The sequence below is a fragment of the Poecilia latipinna genome, unplaced genomic scaffold (assembly GCF_001443285.1).
Source record: "Poecilia latipinna isolate Pla-1442-1.1 unplaced genomic scaffold, P_latipinna-1.0 Scaffold199, whole genome shotgun sequence".
Taxonomy (NCBI): Eukaryota; Metazoa; Chordata; class Actinopteri; order Cyprinodontiformes; family Poeciliidae; genus Poecilia; species Poecilia latipinna.
Window position 1 is genome coordinate 116846 of NW_015112815.1, and position 14530 is coordinate 131375.

General features: G+C 40.7%; 1 protein-coding gene across 15 annotated transcripts in view; it reads right to left on the reverse strand.

The window, feature by feature from the left end:
- The window catches only part of nav1a (neuron navigator 1a), a 95239-nt gene that overhangs the window by 12988 nt on the left and 67721 nt on the right, over positions 1-14530 (reverse strand). For all 15 annotated transcript variants that reach the window (XM_015031121.1, XM_015031132.1, XM_015031131.1 and 12 more), the window contains 3 exons: positions 6890-7028; positions 3623-3890; positions 69-882 (listed from right to left, as the gene is read on the reverse strand). In XM_015031121.1, coding sequence (XP_014886607.1) covers positions 69-882; positions 3623-3890; positions 6890-7028 — 1221 coding nt within the window. The remainder of the gene's footprint in view (positions 1-68; positions 883-3622; positions 3891-6889; positions 7029-14530) is intronic.

Genomic DNA, 14530 nt, shown 5'->3' on the forward strand with positions numbered 1-14530 from the left:
TTACGTAACGATTTGCTAAAGTGCATGTAAAAATGGATGAGTAAATCAGAGCACAGGAGTATGAATACCTCTGGGTGTTGGGTGAAGACAGATCCACGCCCTTGATACTGCTGGGCGGTCTGAGCCCATGAAGCTTCCCTCCATTCTCTGAAGGGGTCTGAGCAGGATTGCCCTTCAAAGGCCCATTTCCACACTCAGAGTCTGACACTACTGCTTTAGCTTTGGCTCTCTCTTTCTCCTTTTCTCTGTCAGTTTGGTTGACAGGACTGGGACTGGGAATTCCACGTCCTCCAGTCTTACCAGAACTTAGTCCTGAGCCGGGTTCCTTGAGCTTAGAGCCCTGCGGCGATGTTGTTGAAGGCTTTGTTAGCCCAGAGCTAGTGTCCATGGTGGTGCTCATTGGGCGAGCTGAGCTCGGCCGGGTCAGCGTCAGGGTGCTGGTCTTCGCAGGACGAGGCAGGGAGCGGTACTGAAGAGAGGTTCTGGCATTTGAAGACAGAAAGCCACTTTGGTCACTGTTTGAAACATCCAGACTTGTCTTACGTCCTCCACCACCTGTACATGGCTTAACGGGAATACCAGATGTTTTGGGAATCTTCCCCACAGCTGCCGAGCCGCTGGGCAAGGAGCTGACGCCTGAATTCCCAACAGTGGGTGTGCTGGGATTGTTTGCAGTGCTGCTGGTAGACGTGGGGGTCTTCTTGAAGCCGAAATTCCCACCAGCTGAAGGCCTGACCAGGCCAGATGGGGGTTTTCGCTGCTCACCGCTTCCAGTGCCATTTCGATGGTCTTTACCCGCATCAGAGGACGAGCGCTGAAGTCCCGAAGCCTTCACTGCTAGCCGGGATTTGTCCAGGGGCTTCCCATCTGACTTCACAGAACCTACGGTTGGAAAAACAACAGCGATGACTTTCAACAGAATCAAGAAGGTTGGGTGTGAAGACTGAGACTAACCGCTCTACAAAAGGACATGATATCTAATCTGAAGCCCTAAAAGGTCTGACTATCTGCTGATAAAACCGAATCCCTGTTTCAGCAGAACTTTAGCTAGCTGGCCAGGCTACAGCCACACACACTGTTATCACAACGTTACTCCTCTTTTCCATCATGATGACCTAAAATAGTTGTCAGTTTCCAGTAAGTGTTTGAGCTTTCCAGTAAGTTCATTTCTAAATGTCCCAGCTGCGGAGTGCTGGGATGTACATGAGCAGCATGGCATGGAAAAGTAACTCGTCTGTATGGAAAAAAAAAAAAAAAACAACAAAAAACCTCAGTTTAACTTAAAATCCTATACTTGAGAAGTCCTTTGGTGATAAAAACCAGGTAAAAGGAAGGAGATTTTGATACCTTTTCTCACATTTCTCAACATACAGATTAATTGGATTTGCTTGGAGATTAAAGAGAAAAATAATCTATTTAACACAGGAAGGCTCCTCTGTATCCACCACCCACACAAAGTCCTTACTCCTTACACTCATGATTCGTATCTAATGGGAGTCATTATGTGAGGTTTATAAACCAGTCGTTAACAGAGTCGAAGAAGTGCTGTTGCACGAGGCCCGCCAGCATGCAGCCTGTGGACATCTGGAGTTATTTAAAAGTATTTAGAAACCCACAAAAGACACACACACACACACACACACACACATACACACATATTTGAACAGCTTTCACACCCCCCACCCCATCCCAACACAAACTCACAGTTCCCCGTGTTCAGATAATGACACTGACAAGAGATTACTCCTGGAGTTCTAATGTAAATGGGAAAATTGGGTTTATGTGTCAAGTCATAAACTAAATCCATTGTGCAACCACAAAGCGACTTGTTCCAAGAACATTTGAAATGAAGGAACACACTAGTTGCAGTGAAATACACAGACGGAGCCCGGGCGTATGTATTAGCTTCAGCACAAAGACGGTTGATTCACAGACACCCCAACTATATGACTCAAGCAGAAGAGACCCTGAATTACTACATGGCCCGACAGAAAAGGCCTGTGTTACATATGTATTCCAGACTCTTTACGACATCCACAACACTGACATTTTGAACCTTTAAGCAAACTGACTCAACATAGAAAGCTACAATTTTAAAGAGTTTACAGGCCATATTGTGACGATATATTTAACTTGTCTTTCACTCAAAACCGTCACCCTCATTCAGATCTAATCCTGCTATTAACAACACAGCTGGCCTCTTCTCCAAACTTTGCCGTGATTGTTAATGAGCTGTTTTACAAGACTGCATTTATCTGAAGGGTTTTTAACAAGCATTGTTCAGGCTCGTGTTGAGCAGCTGAGCACTGATATGACCGATTCCTGCAAGTCTGCAGTCTGGTTAGCAAAGTAGAAGACAGAGCTGAAGCTTTAGAGTTCATCAGGAATTATTGAACTTATAAAGCTGTTCATGACCCACACATTAATCAAAAATATCTATATAAATATATGAATATGTTTATTGACAACATTCATTTCTCAGAGTACAAAAGCAAAGTATGCTTTAAAGTCTCTCTCTATGTGAAATTATCAATGTATATTTAGCTGAAAGAAGAACATCTCTAGCAAAGTGTATTTTTATTTACTCTAAACTTGTATTATCTAAGTTTTTCCCCCCTTTTGTTTAACATTTCTTCAGTAATGATAAAGACATTTACAAATCAATGGCAGACAGAAACAAAGACTTTTGCCAAACCTCAGTCATAAACTGTGCCGTGAATACACTATTTTGATTCGTCTCATTTTCTCATGGTGGTAAATTTGCAAACTTCTGCAAGTTACTTTTTTTTTTTTTCTTTTTCTGGTGAGCAAAAAAAAAAAACAAAATCTGCTTTTATCTGGCCTCATCTTCTGAATATTTACTGTCTCAAACGTAGGGGGTAAAATAAATGGCGATGTTGGCAGATTCCCATCCAATAACAATAAAAGCCTGGCACACACAGATCACAGGCTGGCCCAGCACACTTGTTTGGCATATCTTTCATTTCAACAGCTGGCAGCGCAAACACAGGACGGTCCCACAGAGGGACGGCTGTTTGCACATCCAAACTGCACAGAGCATCGTTACTAATGTATCCTGTTGTTTTGTTCATCTATTGGGTGAGCGTGTGTGTGTGTGTCTGTGTGTGTGTGCGTACATAAACAGCACACAGATGGTGTGCTTAACAGGCAGCTGCACAATCCCCACCATTGTGTTCTTCATGCGTGTGAACGGGGAAACTTTTTAAGGCTGGCACAAGCTCAGATGACTGCATAGACACATATCCCAAAGTCTTGATTTCAAAGTTAAAAATTCACTCTGTGCAACACCAAAAATAGGGCTGGAATTGTAGGGGATATAAGGCGGAAAAAAAAAAAAAAAGCACTGTTGCTGTGTGTTTGGCTGGCAGGATGGGTGTGGGTGGTGATGGGCATTTGATACATGGCACCACTTTCTGGCCCAGAGGGTGGGCTGCAGCTGTGGGTGAATGTGTCTCACAAAGACAGGGAGTGTGTCCGCAAAATGCGTGGGTGTAAGACAGCCAGAAAGAAAGGAGAATTAACAGAAAGCTGGAGAAATCAGCCCATCTGTTCAAGTTAATTCAACAGTATATTTTACTTTGCCATTTGCTCCAGAACTCACCTGCTACTTTGAGGCCGCTCTGGGAGGTGTGTGTGATCGGGGACGTGACTCCCACAGGTGGGTTTCTCCCTTTCTTCAGCCCATGTCCCTGACTGATGGTCTGCGGTTTCTTCAGCTCACCCTTCTCTCCTTTCCACTTGTTGGCCGACTCAGACTTCAAGCTTCCCGTGTCGAAGGAGCTGCTGCTTTTGCGACCGGGCTTGCTGTCGTCAGAGTCCCAAGACAAACCGCTTTCCACCAGAGATCTCTTCTCTGCATCTGTGCGCATCTGCAGAGCAAAACACAAACACGCATAGTGGCAACTTGCCTCAGAAAGGTCTGAGAAAGGAATGTGCATTATCTCGCAACAAGAAAACAGTATTTACTTGTGACCTTCACTAGGCTTTTCCTTGTGAGTGTGTTTTTGTCCTGCTAAACTGTTAAATCACACACCCACAAAAGAGAAGGTGTGCAGCACTGAAGAAACGGATCATATTTACATTTTCTATTTTGACAAAAATTAAAGAACTGATCCACTATAACCATATTCCAGTCAACCAATTCAATATATATGTTCTTTCTTTGCTCCAGTGAATTTTTTTGTAAATTCATTCTAATTTACAAAAAAAAAAATTGACTGAAGTTTTCAATGAAAAATCTAAAGTATTCTTGAAATTAAAAATGACTACCTATGTCTTTTTTAGATAGTAAGAGAGATCACATCAACTAACTTTTTTCTCAATAGCAGATATGGATGCACTCATTCATTAAAATTGAAAATACAGAAAGCGTTTTGAAAGAGTGACCCATAACCTGGTGCTGAATATGCACCGAACGTCTTCCTTTTTACGTTTCACGTGCAAAATGAACAAAACATGAACAAAATATGTTTCGAAACATGTAACATATGTGGATATGTATCCCAGACATTTTATCTAAAGTTCTTTAAAAGGTGGACATTTACTCAAGCTGTTTTTAAAAAGATAAACCACGCTTTATAGGCTTAGAGTCCCACTTAAAGAGGAGTGAACCCTAACCAGACTCGCTGACTCATCTTGATGACTCCTGAACAGAATAACTCATCCAAATCAATCAAGCTAAAAAAAACATTTAGTGATGTGTCAACTTTGTACTCTAAATACTTTTGCATCTTCTGTTTATTCGTCTCTAAATGCGGTGCAGGGTGACAGCTACAAGAGAAACAATGCAACAAAACATTAGACACGTACACACATGAACACTAAATCACAGAAACTGTTAAACACTTTTGTCCTACACAAAGAAACCAGACAGCCTTGTCCGGTCTGAACATAATCCAGAACGGAAGAACATCAATGCTAAAAATGAGGGAGAAGAAATATCAGGTCCGTCATCAAGTCAGGCAAGTTTCTGTCTATGCTTTTGTGTGTGTGCAAAGGTTAACCAATTACACAATTCATCAGAAAGTTTCTGAATGTGTGTGAGAGGGTTTGTCTGTCAGTTTAGAACATCACACACACACACACCCCGCGATTCCCACGGGATTCAGATTGCTAAATACCTTTTTTTTTTTTTTTTTATGAAAACAACATAACCCACAGCCAGAGTCATATTACCAGAGAAAACCCTGAGCTGGTGCTGCATGTTCAGCTTGCTGATAAAACACTGTCATTTCCTCAAACACATTAACTGATGACTGAAGCAGAAGCTGTGAGATGCCTATCTGTACAAGCAGCAAAATATCAACAACGCACAGAGATAGACAGAGATACGGAGAGGAACACTGCACAAATACGGAGACGGACTGGAAATACAAGTTGCTATAACATGTGTATGTTGTCAACAAACATGTCGAAATGAGAGAAATCGCACTGCTGACCTTAAAAGGTTTTATGTTAGAGATGGAAATTAAAACAGGCCAAACAGACCAGCGCATGGATTTGGGGACGAGGAGACAAGGGGCCATGTGTATTAGACTTTGTGGGGTGCATAATGATGCGATGCAAGGTTGCCATGGTGATGATGCCACAGGGTCTAATGGTTGCCATGACTCCTGTGCCTAGGCGTGGTGGGAGGCGCCGAGTTTCTTTCGGCTCGTTGGCCCGGCTGCAGGAGTGCAGATGGTCCTGCATGGGTGTGTGTGTGGACAGACGGCTGCGCTCTAGACCTGTCCTTTGGTATATACGCGAACAGACAAAGACTCGCACTCCCTGCATCCGTGTGCTGCGGTTGCTATGGTTACACTGATATCCTCTCTCTTTCTACCGCCCTCTGTCTATCGCTGTCTCTCTGCTTCTGAAATCGCACCACATTAGTCAGACTCGCCACACTGCGGAGGTGTGACCTAAATCAGGCAGTCTAAGAAAACACACACACGTGTTTAGGTCCAAGGCGCTCCACAGGGGTCTTAGCAAATACTTCAATCCTCCACTTTGTGGGGACAACAGGACAGTTGTCCACAGCAGAGCTACTTCGCATCTATACATTAGAAAACAATAATTTCATCTCGAAAACAGTTGTTGCTTTCTAACTGCAGATAATCAGACTATATAGATTTCTTCTGGATTTTTAACTTTTAAACTATATCTAAAACAGCCTGTATGAAACTGTATGAAAAAGCAAAATTGATGTCAATTTCACAAGCCGTGCCCCCCCCCAATATATGTTTTTGTCTTAAAATATAAAATCATTATTTGATTGATACATGTAATTTGTTTTTAACAAGCTGAAACATTTCACTGGGACAAAGTGGCAGTGTACACAAGTTTAATGCAATGTCTAGACCGGCTGACTAGGCAAAATCTAAACTTGGAACCCTTAAATAAAAGCTTCAAAGCTGTGCAGCTGCTTCATATGGGGTTTTCTACAAAGCAATCGGCGCTGATTAAAGTCTACTCATTAATCAGAGTTAACAGGCTCTTGAAAGAAAAATGACTAAATGTTAAACATAAGAGCTTGATGCCTTTAGCAGCTCCTGACTGCTGCACCCTACAAAGGAACCATGAGGAAAAATGCGCTGCCCGTCATGCAGAGTGTCTGTCGCAGCAAACATCGATCGCTGCAGATAATGCGGACAATAAAAATGCCAGAGATATTAAGGGTGTGTGTGTCTGTGGACTACTTAATGGGCTGCATCTCCTAAATCAGGGTTCTCCTTTTCCTTACTCTTATTTATTTATTTTTTTCCTACACAGGACTCAGATCGTGATCAGTAACTCTCAGTGGATTAGCAGCTCAGTCAATACCAACACAAACACACATGCAGAATGCTTGTCGCTCTTTATCAGGTAGATGGTTTGTGTCTCTTACCACCATGGCTGAGTTCCTGCGTGAGCCAATGGGAGTGGTAGGGAGGGAGTTGAGAGTGGGACTCGTGTTGAACTCTTCAGAGCTCAGGTTGTCTGAGCCGTCACTCAGGCCACTGCTGATGGAACTGCTCTCATCCCAACTGAGAAACAGAGAACAAGGGCAAAGAAAGCAGTCAGGTAACATCCGTGTTCTGTGTATTTAAGTATGTTGGATCATCTTCAAAAAAAGAAACAGTTTGGAGAAGTAACACTGTTGAAATTCTCACAAGATGACTGGATACAAAAGGAGAGTTTACTTAAACATACAAATTAAGCATTAACATTTTTTCAAAGAATCCTCAGTCCAGACATCAAATGGAGACGATGTTTCTGATTTCCTGTATACACTGACCGGTGATAACAATTACAAGCTATAAAACATCTACTCCACTTCCTTCAATTGATTAACACTTAATGCCAGATATCTCGCTTGGTATAAAGTGTTCAGAGGCCCCGTTTGGAAAGCAGAGTGCTCTACATATCCGGCTTACATGCTGCGTTAACTATCTGCAGCACTGAAATTTGGAGCGCTATTGACAAAATCTCAACCCACACTCTCAAAAATAGCACTGAGGAGCCCACACTGACGCCTGCACCCACGACCGCATGCAGCACCATTTTGTGGCTCCTAAGTCAATCCACTGTTCAAAAAAAGATTATACTGAGGATATCGTCTTACTAAATCAGCCAATGAGTGTTTATACAAAGTGATAAATAAAAAATAAAGAACTTTATTGGGAATTAGGAATCAGTTTTGTTATCTGGAGCCTCAGCAGTGCTGCATCTTGAGCTAACACAAGCAAGTTTGGGAAACAAAGCCGAATCATAATTAGGAATCGACTTACAATGCGTCACTCATAAGCCACTGCACCGTTACTAACATCATTTATTTTGTACGTGCTCGATCATTTTCATGTGGCTATTTTAGTACAATGTGCATATTATGATTTGTTAAAGCAAGACAATTAAGCTTCAGTCAAATTGCTTAAATGTTCTTCAAAACAAATCTATTGGAAAAAATATTTACATTCAACTCCAAGTCACGCGTTGGAAGTTTTCTTCTTGTTAAAAGGAAGTCTTTATTGCAATGTTAACAAAAACAATGTGCCATCCACTGTGCGACCTGCTTGATGAGGAGGTGAAATTGCAGCAAAGTCAATGACTCGACGTCATTTGCTGGGATTCCTTAAACAGACACATTGTTTACCAATTGACATAATAAGCTAAAATTGACTGCAGTGTTTAATAATTCAGAACAAACTGGGATGCATTTAATTGAACCTAAATCTGTCACACGTCTGAATTGTTTTGGTTATTTTCTGCATATAAACTGAATCTGCTTGTCTTGCTAAGTGCTTTGAGCTGACTTCTTTCGCTAATTGGAGCCATATAAATAAACTAAGCTTAAACTGAAATATGACGTGTTAAGATTTATATTTTGTGAGAGAGTTCAAAAGCTTCTGCGAGCCCCTACTGACTATGCCCATCCAGTCTGATGATGAACTAGAACTTTTTTTTAAGGTTAGTTTATGATTTCTTTTTTGTTTACAAAAGAAAACAACAATTTCTATGAAGTTTTGATTGAGGAATCAGTTTTCCTCCCTAAAATCATATATACAGCAATCGAACCAATGCAACAGCAAATATTAGCTAGGAATACTGACTTTGGGGACAATCGAGTGGGGTCAAAGGGGATGGCTTAGTTGTAACACGTACTGATGGGTTTTATTAAAATGAGCTTGCTTACAATAAATAGGTCACATTTAGGAAGTCAGGGGGCGGGACTGTGTTTTGCAAGGGTCAATTGGTCTTAGAACCGAAGACAAACTGCACTGTAAAGCCAGTTGGAACAGAATCTATTTAATGAGGTCATATACAGTGCGGCTCCAGAAGGGAGGAAGGAGGGAGAGAAAGCGCTGTGGGCTTCCAGTTGGGTGCCTGAATGGGTCACACTGTGGCCTGGAGGGGAGTTGATCGGGGATGGGGGAGGAACTACGGGCCGGCCACGTCTAGCCTGTGGATATCTTATACGCAGAAAAGATCAGACAATGGTTTATGACAGAGATGGATGTCCGTCAAGCCAATCTTAACATTTTTAGTCAGAAATGGGTCAAATTTAGGAAATGCACCAGAAATAAACCTGGAGTTCCCCACTAAGGGACAATAAAGGATGTTTCTATTCTATTATTTCACAGGACAGAAAAGCAAATAGACTGAAGAAGTATGGTTTTTTTAATCACTTCATTTATAAAGCATTTGTAAAGCAGGTTGTACTATTGGGAACATGATATATAAACAAATTTGAAACAATTTTTTTCACACCATTTCCCCAGAATCTCGATAGACAACACAAAAGCTACCCAGAACAACTCACAGTTGGTTTTAAAGTGCCAGACAGTCTCATTTGCATAGGAAAAAGGGGGGAGGCTGTTTCACCCACCAACCCTTTGGTTGCTAACAAACAAACCGCCTGCACTCTTGAAGTGAAGGTGCAGTTTCTTGGAGAGAAAAAAAAAAACTGCGTTCCCCATGTTAAAAAAAAATAGAGTTAGGTGTTAGTTGTGGAGAGGATATATAAAAAAAATTGCAGAGATAAAACAGTGACTCCACCGGTTCCTGCACAAGCCAACATTAGCACTGCGGTAGAGCTAGCTGCAATGAGGTGTTTTTAATAAACAAAGCATCTAACAACGATGCTTCATGTTAGCATTTTATAACAGTAGTCATAACAGCCATGTCACTCTTTAAGTGACATCTAAAAACAATTTATTGTGTTTAATATAAGTGAAAAATTTGTTAATGACCAGCTAGTTTGACATGTTTTGAGACTCAATTTTACTTCAATGAAAAAGAGTCACTGCTGTGAGACAAACAGTCGTGTTTTCCTACTGACACGTCTTTTTTCCCATATTCTGTCAAAGGCCTCAGAGCAATTGGCCTCCCCAGCATGGTTTGGAGTGCCAGCGCCCTTTTTGTTGAATAATTCACGTCTGATGGAAAACAGATCAAACGGCTTCTCTGCTGAGTTTGGTGTCACAAAGCTGACAGACGTGAACACAGGAAGCCCACAAGACAGAGGCGAGGTCAGGGGTCAGATATTATAAAGAGAATCTGCCAAGTATATTTATCATGTAGGTGATGAAGAAAAAAGAAAAAAGAGGACTGTGCTAACTTTAACAGTGAAAAAAAAAATCTATCAAGGATGGAGATTTCTTTACATGTTTGTTTTATGAGTCTTTACAACACAAGAAATTAATTGGAGTTGGTGCATTTTGAGAGCCAAGAGGAACAAAGACATCAATGTCTGTTACGGTTTTTTAAAAAGTTCTCCAAACCTCCTCATGTGACTGAATGAACTGTTCAACCATAGTATTAAAATCTCTTAGAAGTCGACTGTGGAGGGTCCAAAGCCTCTTATACAGGTTTATCTTAAACACAAAGTGTCTTGGAAATGACTGAATTTATAATTTTCTACCAAAAAAAAAAAATAATAATTATCTTCCATTAGTGTATAGCAGATTGTGGAAATATTGTGGAACCTCTGCAAGCTAACTTTACTTAGTCCTCCACTAAATGAGATAAAAATACCGACTGGGTTTTAAAAGAACCTGATGAACTACGCAGACACGAGGGCGAAGTGGCGTGCAAAGAGGGTATAAAAAGAAAGGTATAAAAGAGAAAGAGCTGCATTGGAAAAATAGGCTCTGTTTTTGAAGCACACTTTCCCCCTTTTTTTTTCTCCGAATGTCGTGATCTCAGCGAAGAGCTGCTTTCTGTATTAAAAACGTCTTCCAGGTCCACATCATCTTCCTCATTTTGCTGCAGCAGCTGGGCAGATAATGTTAGCACCACATTCATCAGTATGAACTTTTTAGCAGAGAGTTTTACATTAAACACTGCTTAAGAAACTTCCCTGTCATATTTTTATAGCCCATTAGGCTAAGACTTGTTCCTTACACGGAAGCAGCAAAGAAACTCAAATTTAAATGCCTGGAAGGAAAAAAAAGCATCTTATAAAAATGATAACGCTAAAGGTTTATTGAAAACACGTATTATTCTATACATTTTCAGAGCATTAAATATATCATAAGTTAAACAAAACACAGCTGGGAGGAAAGCAAATGGATCTGGGCAATAAAAACGGAACCCCGTCACTGTAATACTGTGAGAAAAAGGAAAATCAATGTTGATTTGATTTAAGATACAATAATTGTCAATTAGGTTGAGTTGCATGTTATTGCTGCCATGTATCAGCTCACCTGACAGCCACAATAAGAAAAAGATTCACACAAGTCTTTGCCTGCAACATATGATCCCACCTTTAAATGAAAAGCTAACAGGTTGATTGCTCCGGATACGATTGACCTATTTTCTTTTTCATTTTATTTAAAAATACATATAAAAGACATGTACTGATCACATTCAAAATATCATCCTTTTACAAAAAGGATGTTTCTTTGTTTCCTGTACAGTCTTAGAGAAGAACGACCAGCCACACCCACACAAACACTGTTGACTTCACGAGCCATTAAGAGAACGGACAAATAGCTACTGCTGTGCTGAATGGCTGTCATTCATTAAGAAGCGTCTTTGTTCTGTGGAGATAATTGTTCAAATCTCGAAGCAAGGGTTTTTTTTTGTTGTCTATTGTGAGAGCTCATTCCTGTGTCTGACTTTCCTATTGTATTGAAATACAGTTAATAAAATACAGTAGCTCTAGCTGAGATAATTAAAAAAAAAAAAAAAAAAAAACATGGCAGAGAGAAGGCATGTTGGCCTGTGATGTGTGGGGCTTGAAAAACAGCCAGGCCTCCAACAGCAGATTTTATAGTCTCAGATGATAAGCTTGCAACCTGAGCAAACATTAGCAGTAACTGAACAGAAATTGTTCCTTAACTGTTTAGAAAACCCCGGAACCATTTTGTGACCATTAAAATTCCCTTTATATCAGAGGAGACTGCAGTTTGTGCATGATATTTAAAAGAGGTTTCCATAAGTTAGTCTGTGTCTGGGTTTTTTATCCACATCAAGACATAAAGAACAGTCAAAAATCACTCAGAAACAAGTAAACATATTCAAATTTACCTTCTCTGATAATATGTAGCAGAGGTTTGAAAGCAGATAGCAGCTCAGGCTATAATGACTTAATAATGACAATGAATGTCACAGAAGAGTGGTTCACAAAGTCTATCATGTACCACCTCAGTAAATTTTAAAATTCAGTTATGGCACGACTTGGTCTTTTCCTGATTGTTTTGTTGTTGTATAAAGGGAAATAAAAAAAGGTGTTTATTCGCACAACATGCTGTAACAAGACTCGAATTTGAAAGTTAGCGCTGTCAACAGGTGATTATGATTATTAATTGTACTTCCACGTACGTCTAAAGGCAACCAAAGTACCACCAGTGGTATCTGTACCACGGTTTGAGAACCTGGGAGGTAGCAGAAATGCCAGTATTGCTAATCATGAGCGGGCAAGAGGTCTTGGTAAAACTTGTCAGACCACGCCAGATCAGATAAGAATAGAAGATAGAAAGGGTCGGTTAGGAGAAATGACAAAATAAAGCAAGTCAAAGATTTGCAGATTTTATGGCTCTGGATTATTTAAACATAATAAAACAGACTAGGCGCGAATCAACTTTTAGTCCTTTCATCGAGTTAAACACTTTCAAACCAGGGTGATATTTTTCCTGTGACTTTCCAATCGAACGTGTGTAAATGGATGGAAACTCTGCAGTCCTACAGAAGACAGGAACTTTCCATTTCTATTAAAATCCCCCAGTGTCACACATGGCAGAACCCAAAATGGCAAAGTCAGATGTTGCTCCTGGTTGGGTCTTTTGAGGTAAACGGAAAGTAGGGCACCAATAGGGCTTTACTGGGCGGTCCAAACAAAGCACCAGGGGTGTGCATGTTAAGGTTACTAAAGTATTTTAAGTTTCTAAATCTGTTTCTGATGGAAGACAGGAGCTCTGATGCGGTATGTTGTGTCGGTAGTGCAGGCATTTCTCTGGTCAGTCTGTAGGGAGATTAAATAAGCCTTTTTTTGGAAAGCCAAACATTCACCACACCGCTGCGGACACTACATCCTCCCATACATCAGGTGCCTGAGGACAACTGTTTATGGCGCTCACAAAGTCTGATAAACCCTAAAGCAAAGTGGATTAGCTGAACCGAGGTCAACCATAAAAAATAAAAACAAGAAATGAAATGAGAACTGTCGCTATGAGAAGCGGCTGCTTCAACATCCTCTGCCGGTTTCAGCCTAGACACGTAAAACAGGATCTGACACCAACCGACTACATGCTCACAAACAGCCACAGGGACTGCAATGCAAACACACTTAAGCGCACACAAAAAACTAAATGACTCATTTGCAGCAGAGGTCATGACCGGCCGCACCTAATTTTGCTGCTTTTTTTATTTTTATTTTTTTGCACCAGTACAATCATCCTGAAATTGAAGATGATTTGGGAAGGGAGAAAAAAAATAAACAAGACATTGATGCTCAAAAGCTTTGGTCAAATTTTTAAATACACATGAGCTACCTGGTAAAAAAAAAAAAAAAAAAAAAGGAGGTGAAATATGGTGCAACCGTGTGCACAGATGGCTAACAATATGGGTGCTTGGACCGCTTCATCAGCTTACCACCAGGAAACAATAACACACACACACTCATGTACCCCGATCTGTGAATCACCTTGGTGGATAAGTGTAACAGACTGTAACATTATTATATTTCCAGTCAGAGCTGTGAACCTTTCCATGACCTTAAGATCAAAAACGTTTTTTAAGATTCAGTTTACTGCACAGGATAATCTTCCTCTGCAGGACCGTACATGGACTGGGAAGAATTTCCAAACTGTTGTGTCTTCGGAGCTTTAAGACAAGCCTTCAGTGATCTCATTCTGATATCCAGCAGCTTTAAATCATGTTGTAAAAAAATGTATCTGACATTTACCCATACAAATGTGATTTCAGCACCATTTAGAGTCATGCTGTTTTCATACTAAATAATCGCAGCGACACATGCTGTGCAAACATTTACTCGCTGATATAATCCGATCCTACTGATTTTTTTAATAAATAACGCCATGCTGTTTGGAGTCTTGGGGCATTTGCTAGGCAATTAACAACAACTCTGCTAATAAGAGATACTTTTAATTAAAATTCCAACACAGTCATTGTGTCGCACTGTAGTTTTATGCATCGACAGTAAATCACTGGCCCAGTTAAATGCCAGATTAAGTCTAAATTTAAGACTGTGCATACGTCCCTACATTTCAGTGTACAAGTGATTTCCTCTTTGGTATTATTTATTACTTCCTCCCTGTTGTGCTTCCACATTGTGCGATGGAACAATGCGTCGGGGCAGTTTTAGCAGCCTTTTGTCTACTCACATACACACGCACACACACCCATGCACACACCCAGCAGTATTTGGGTATTACAGGGGATTACAGCACAGGCTGAAGTTAATGAGCTCACAATTACTGTTAATTCCATCTGCCACCAGGATCAGGTCGTGCCAGTGGCCACAGCTAGAGGTGTGCGTGGAAACTACGGAAGATTCATCCCTAAATGGACAATGAGAAGAGATTGT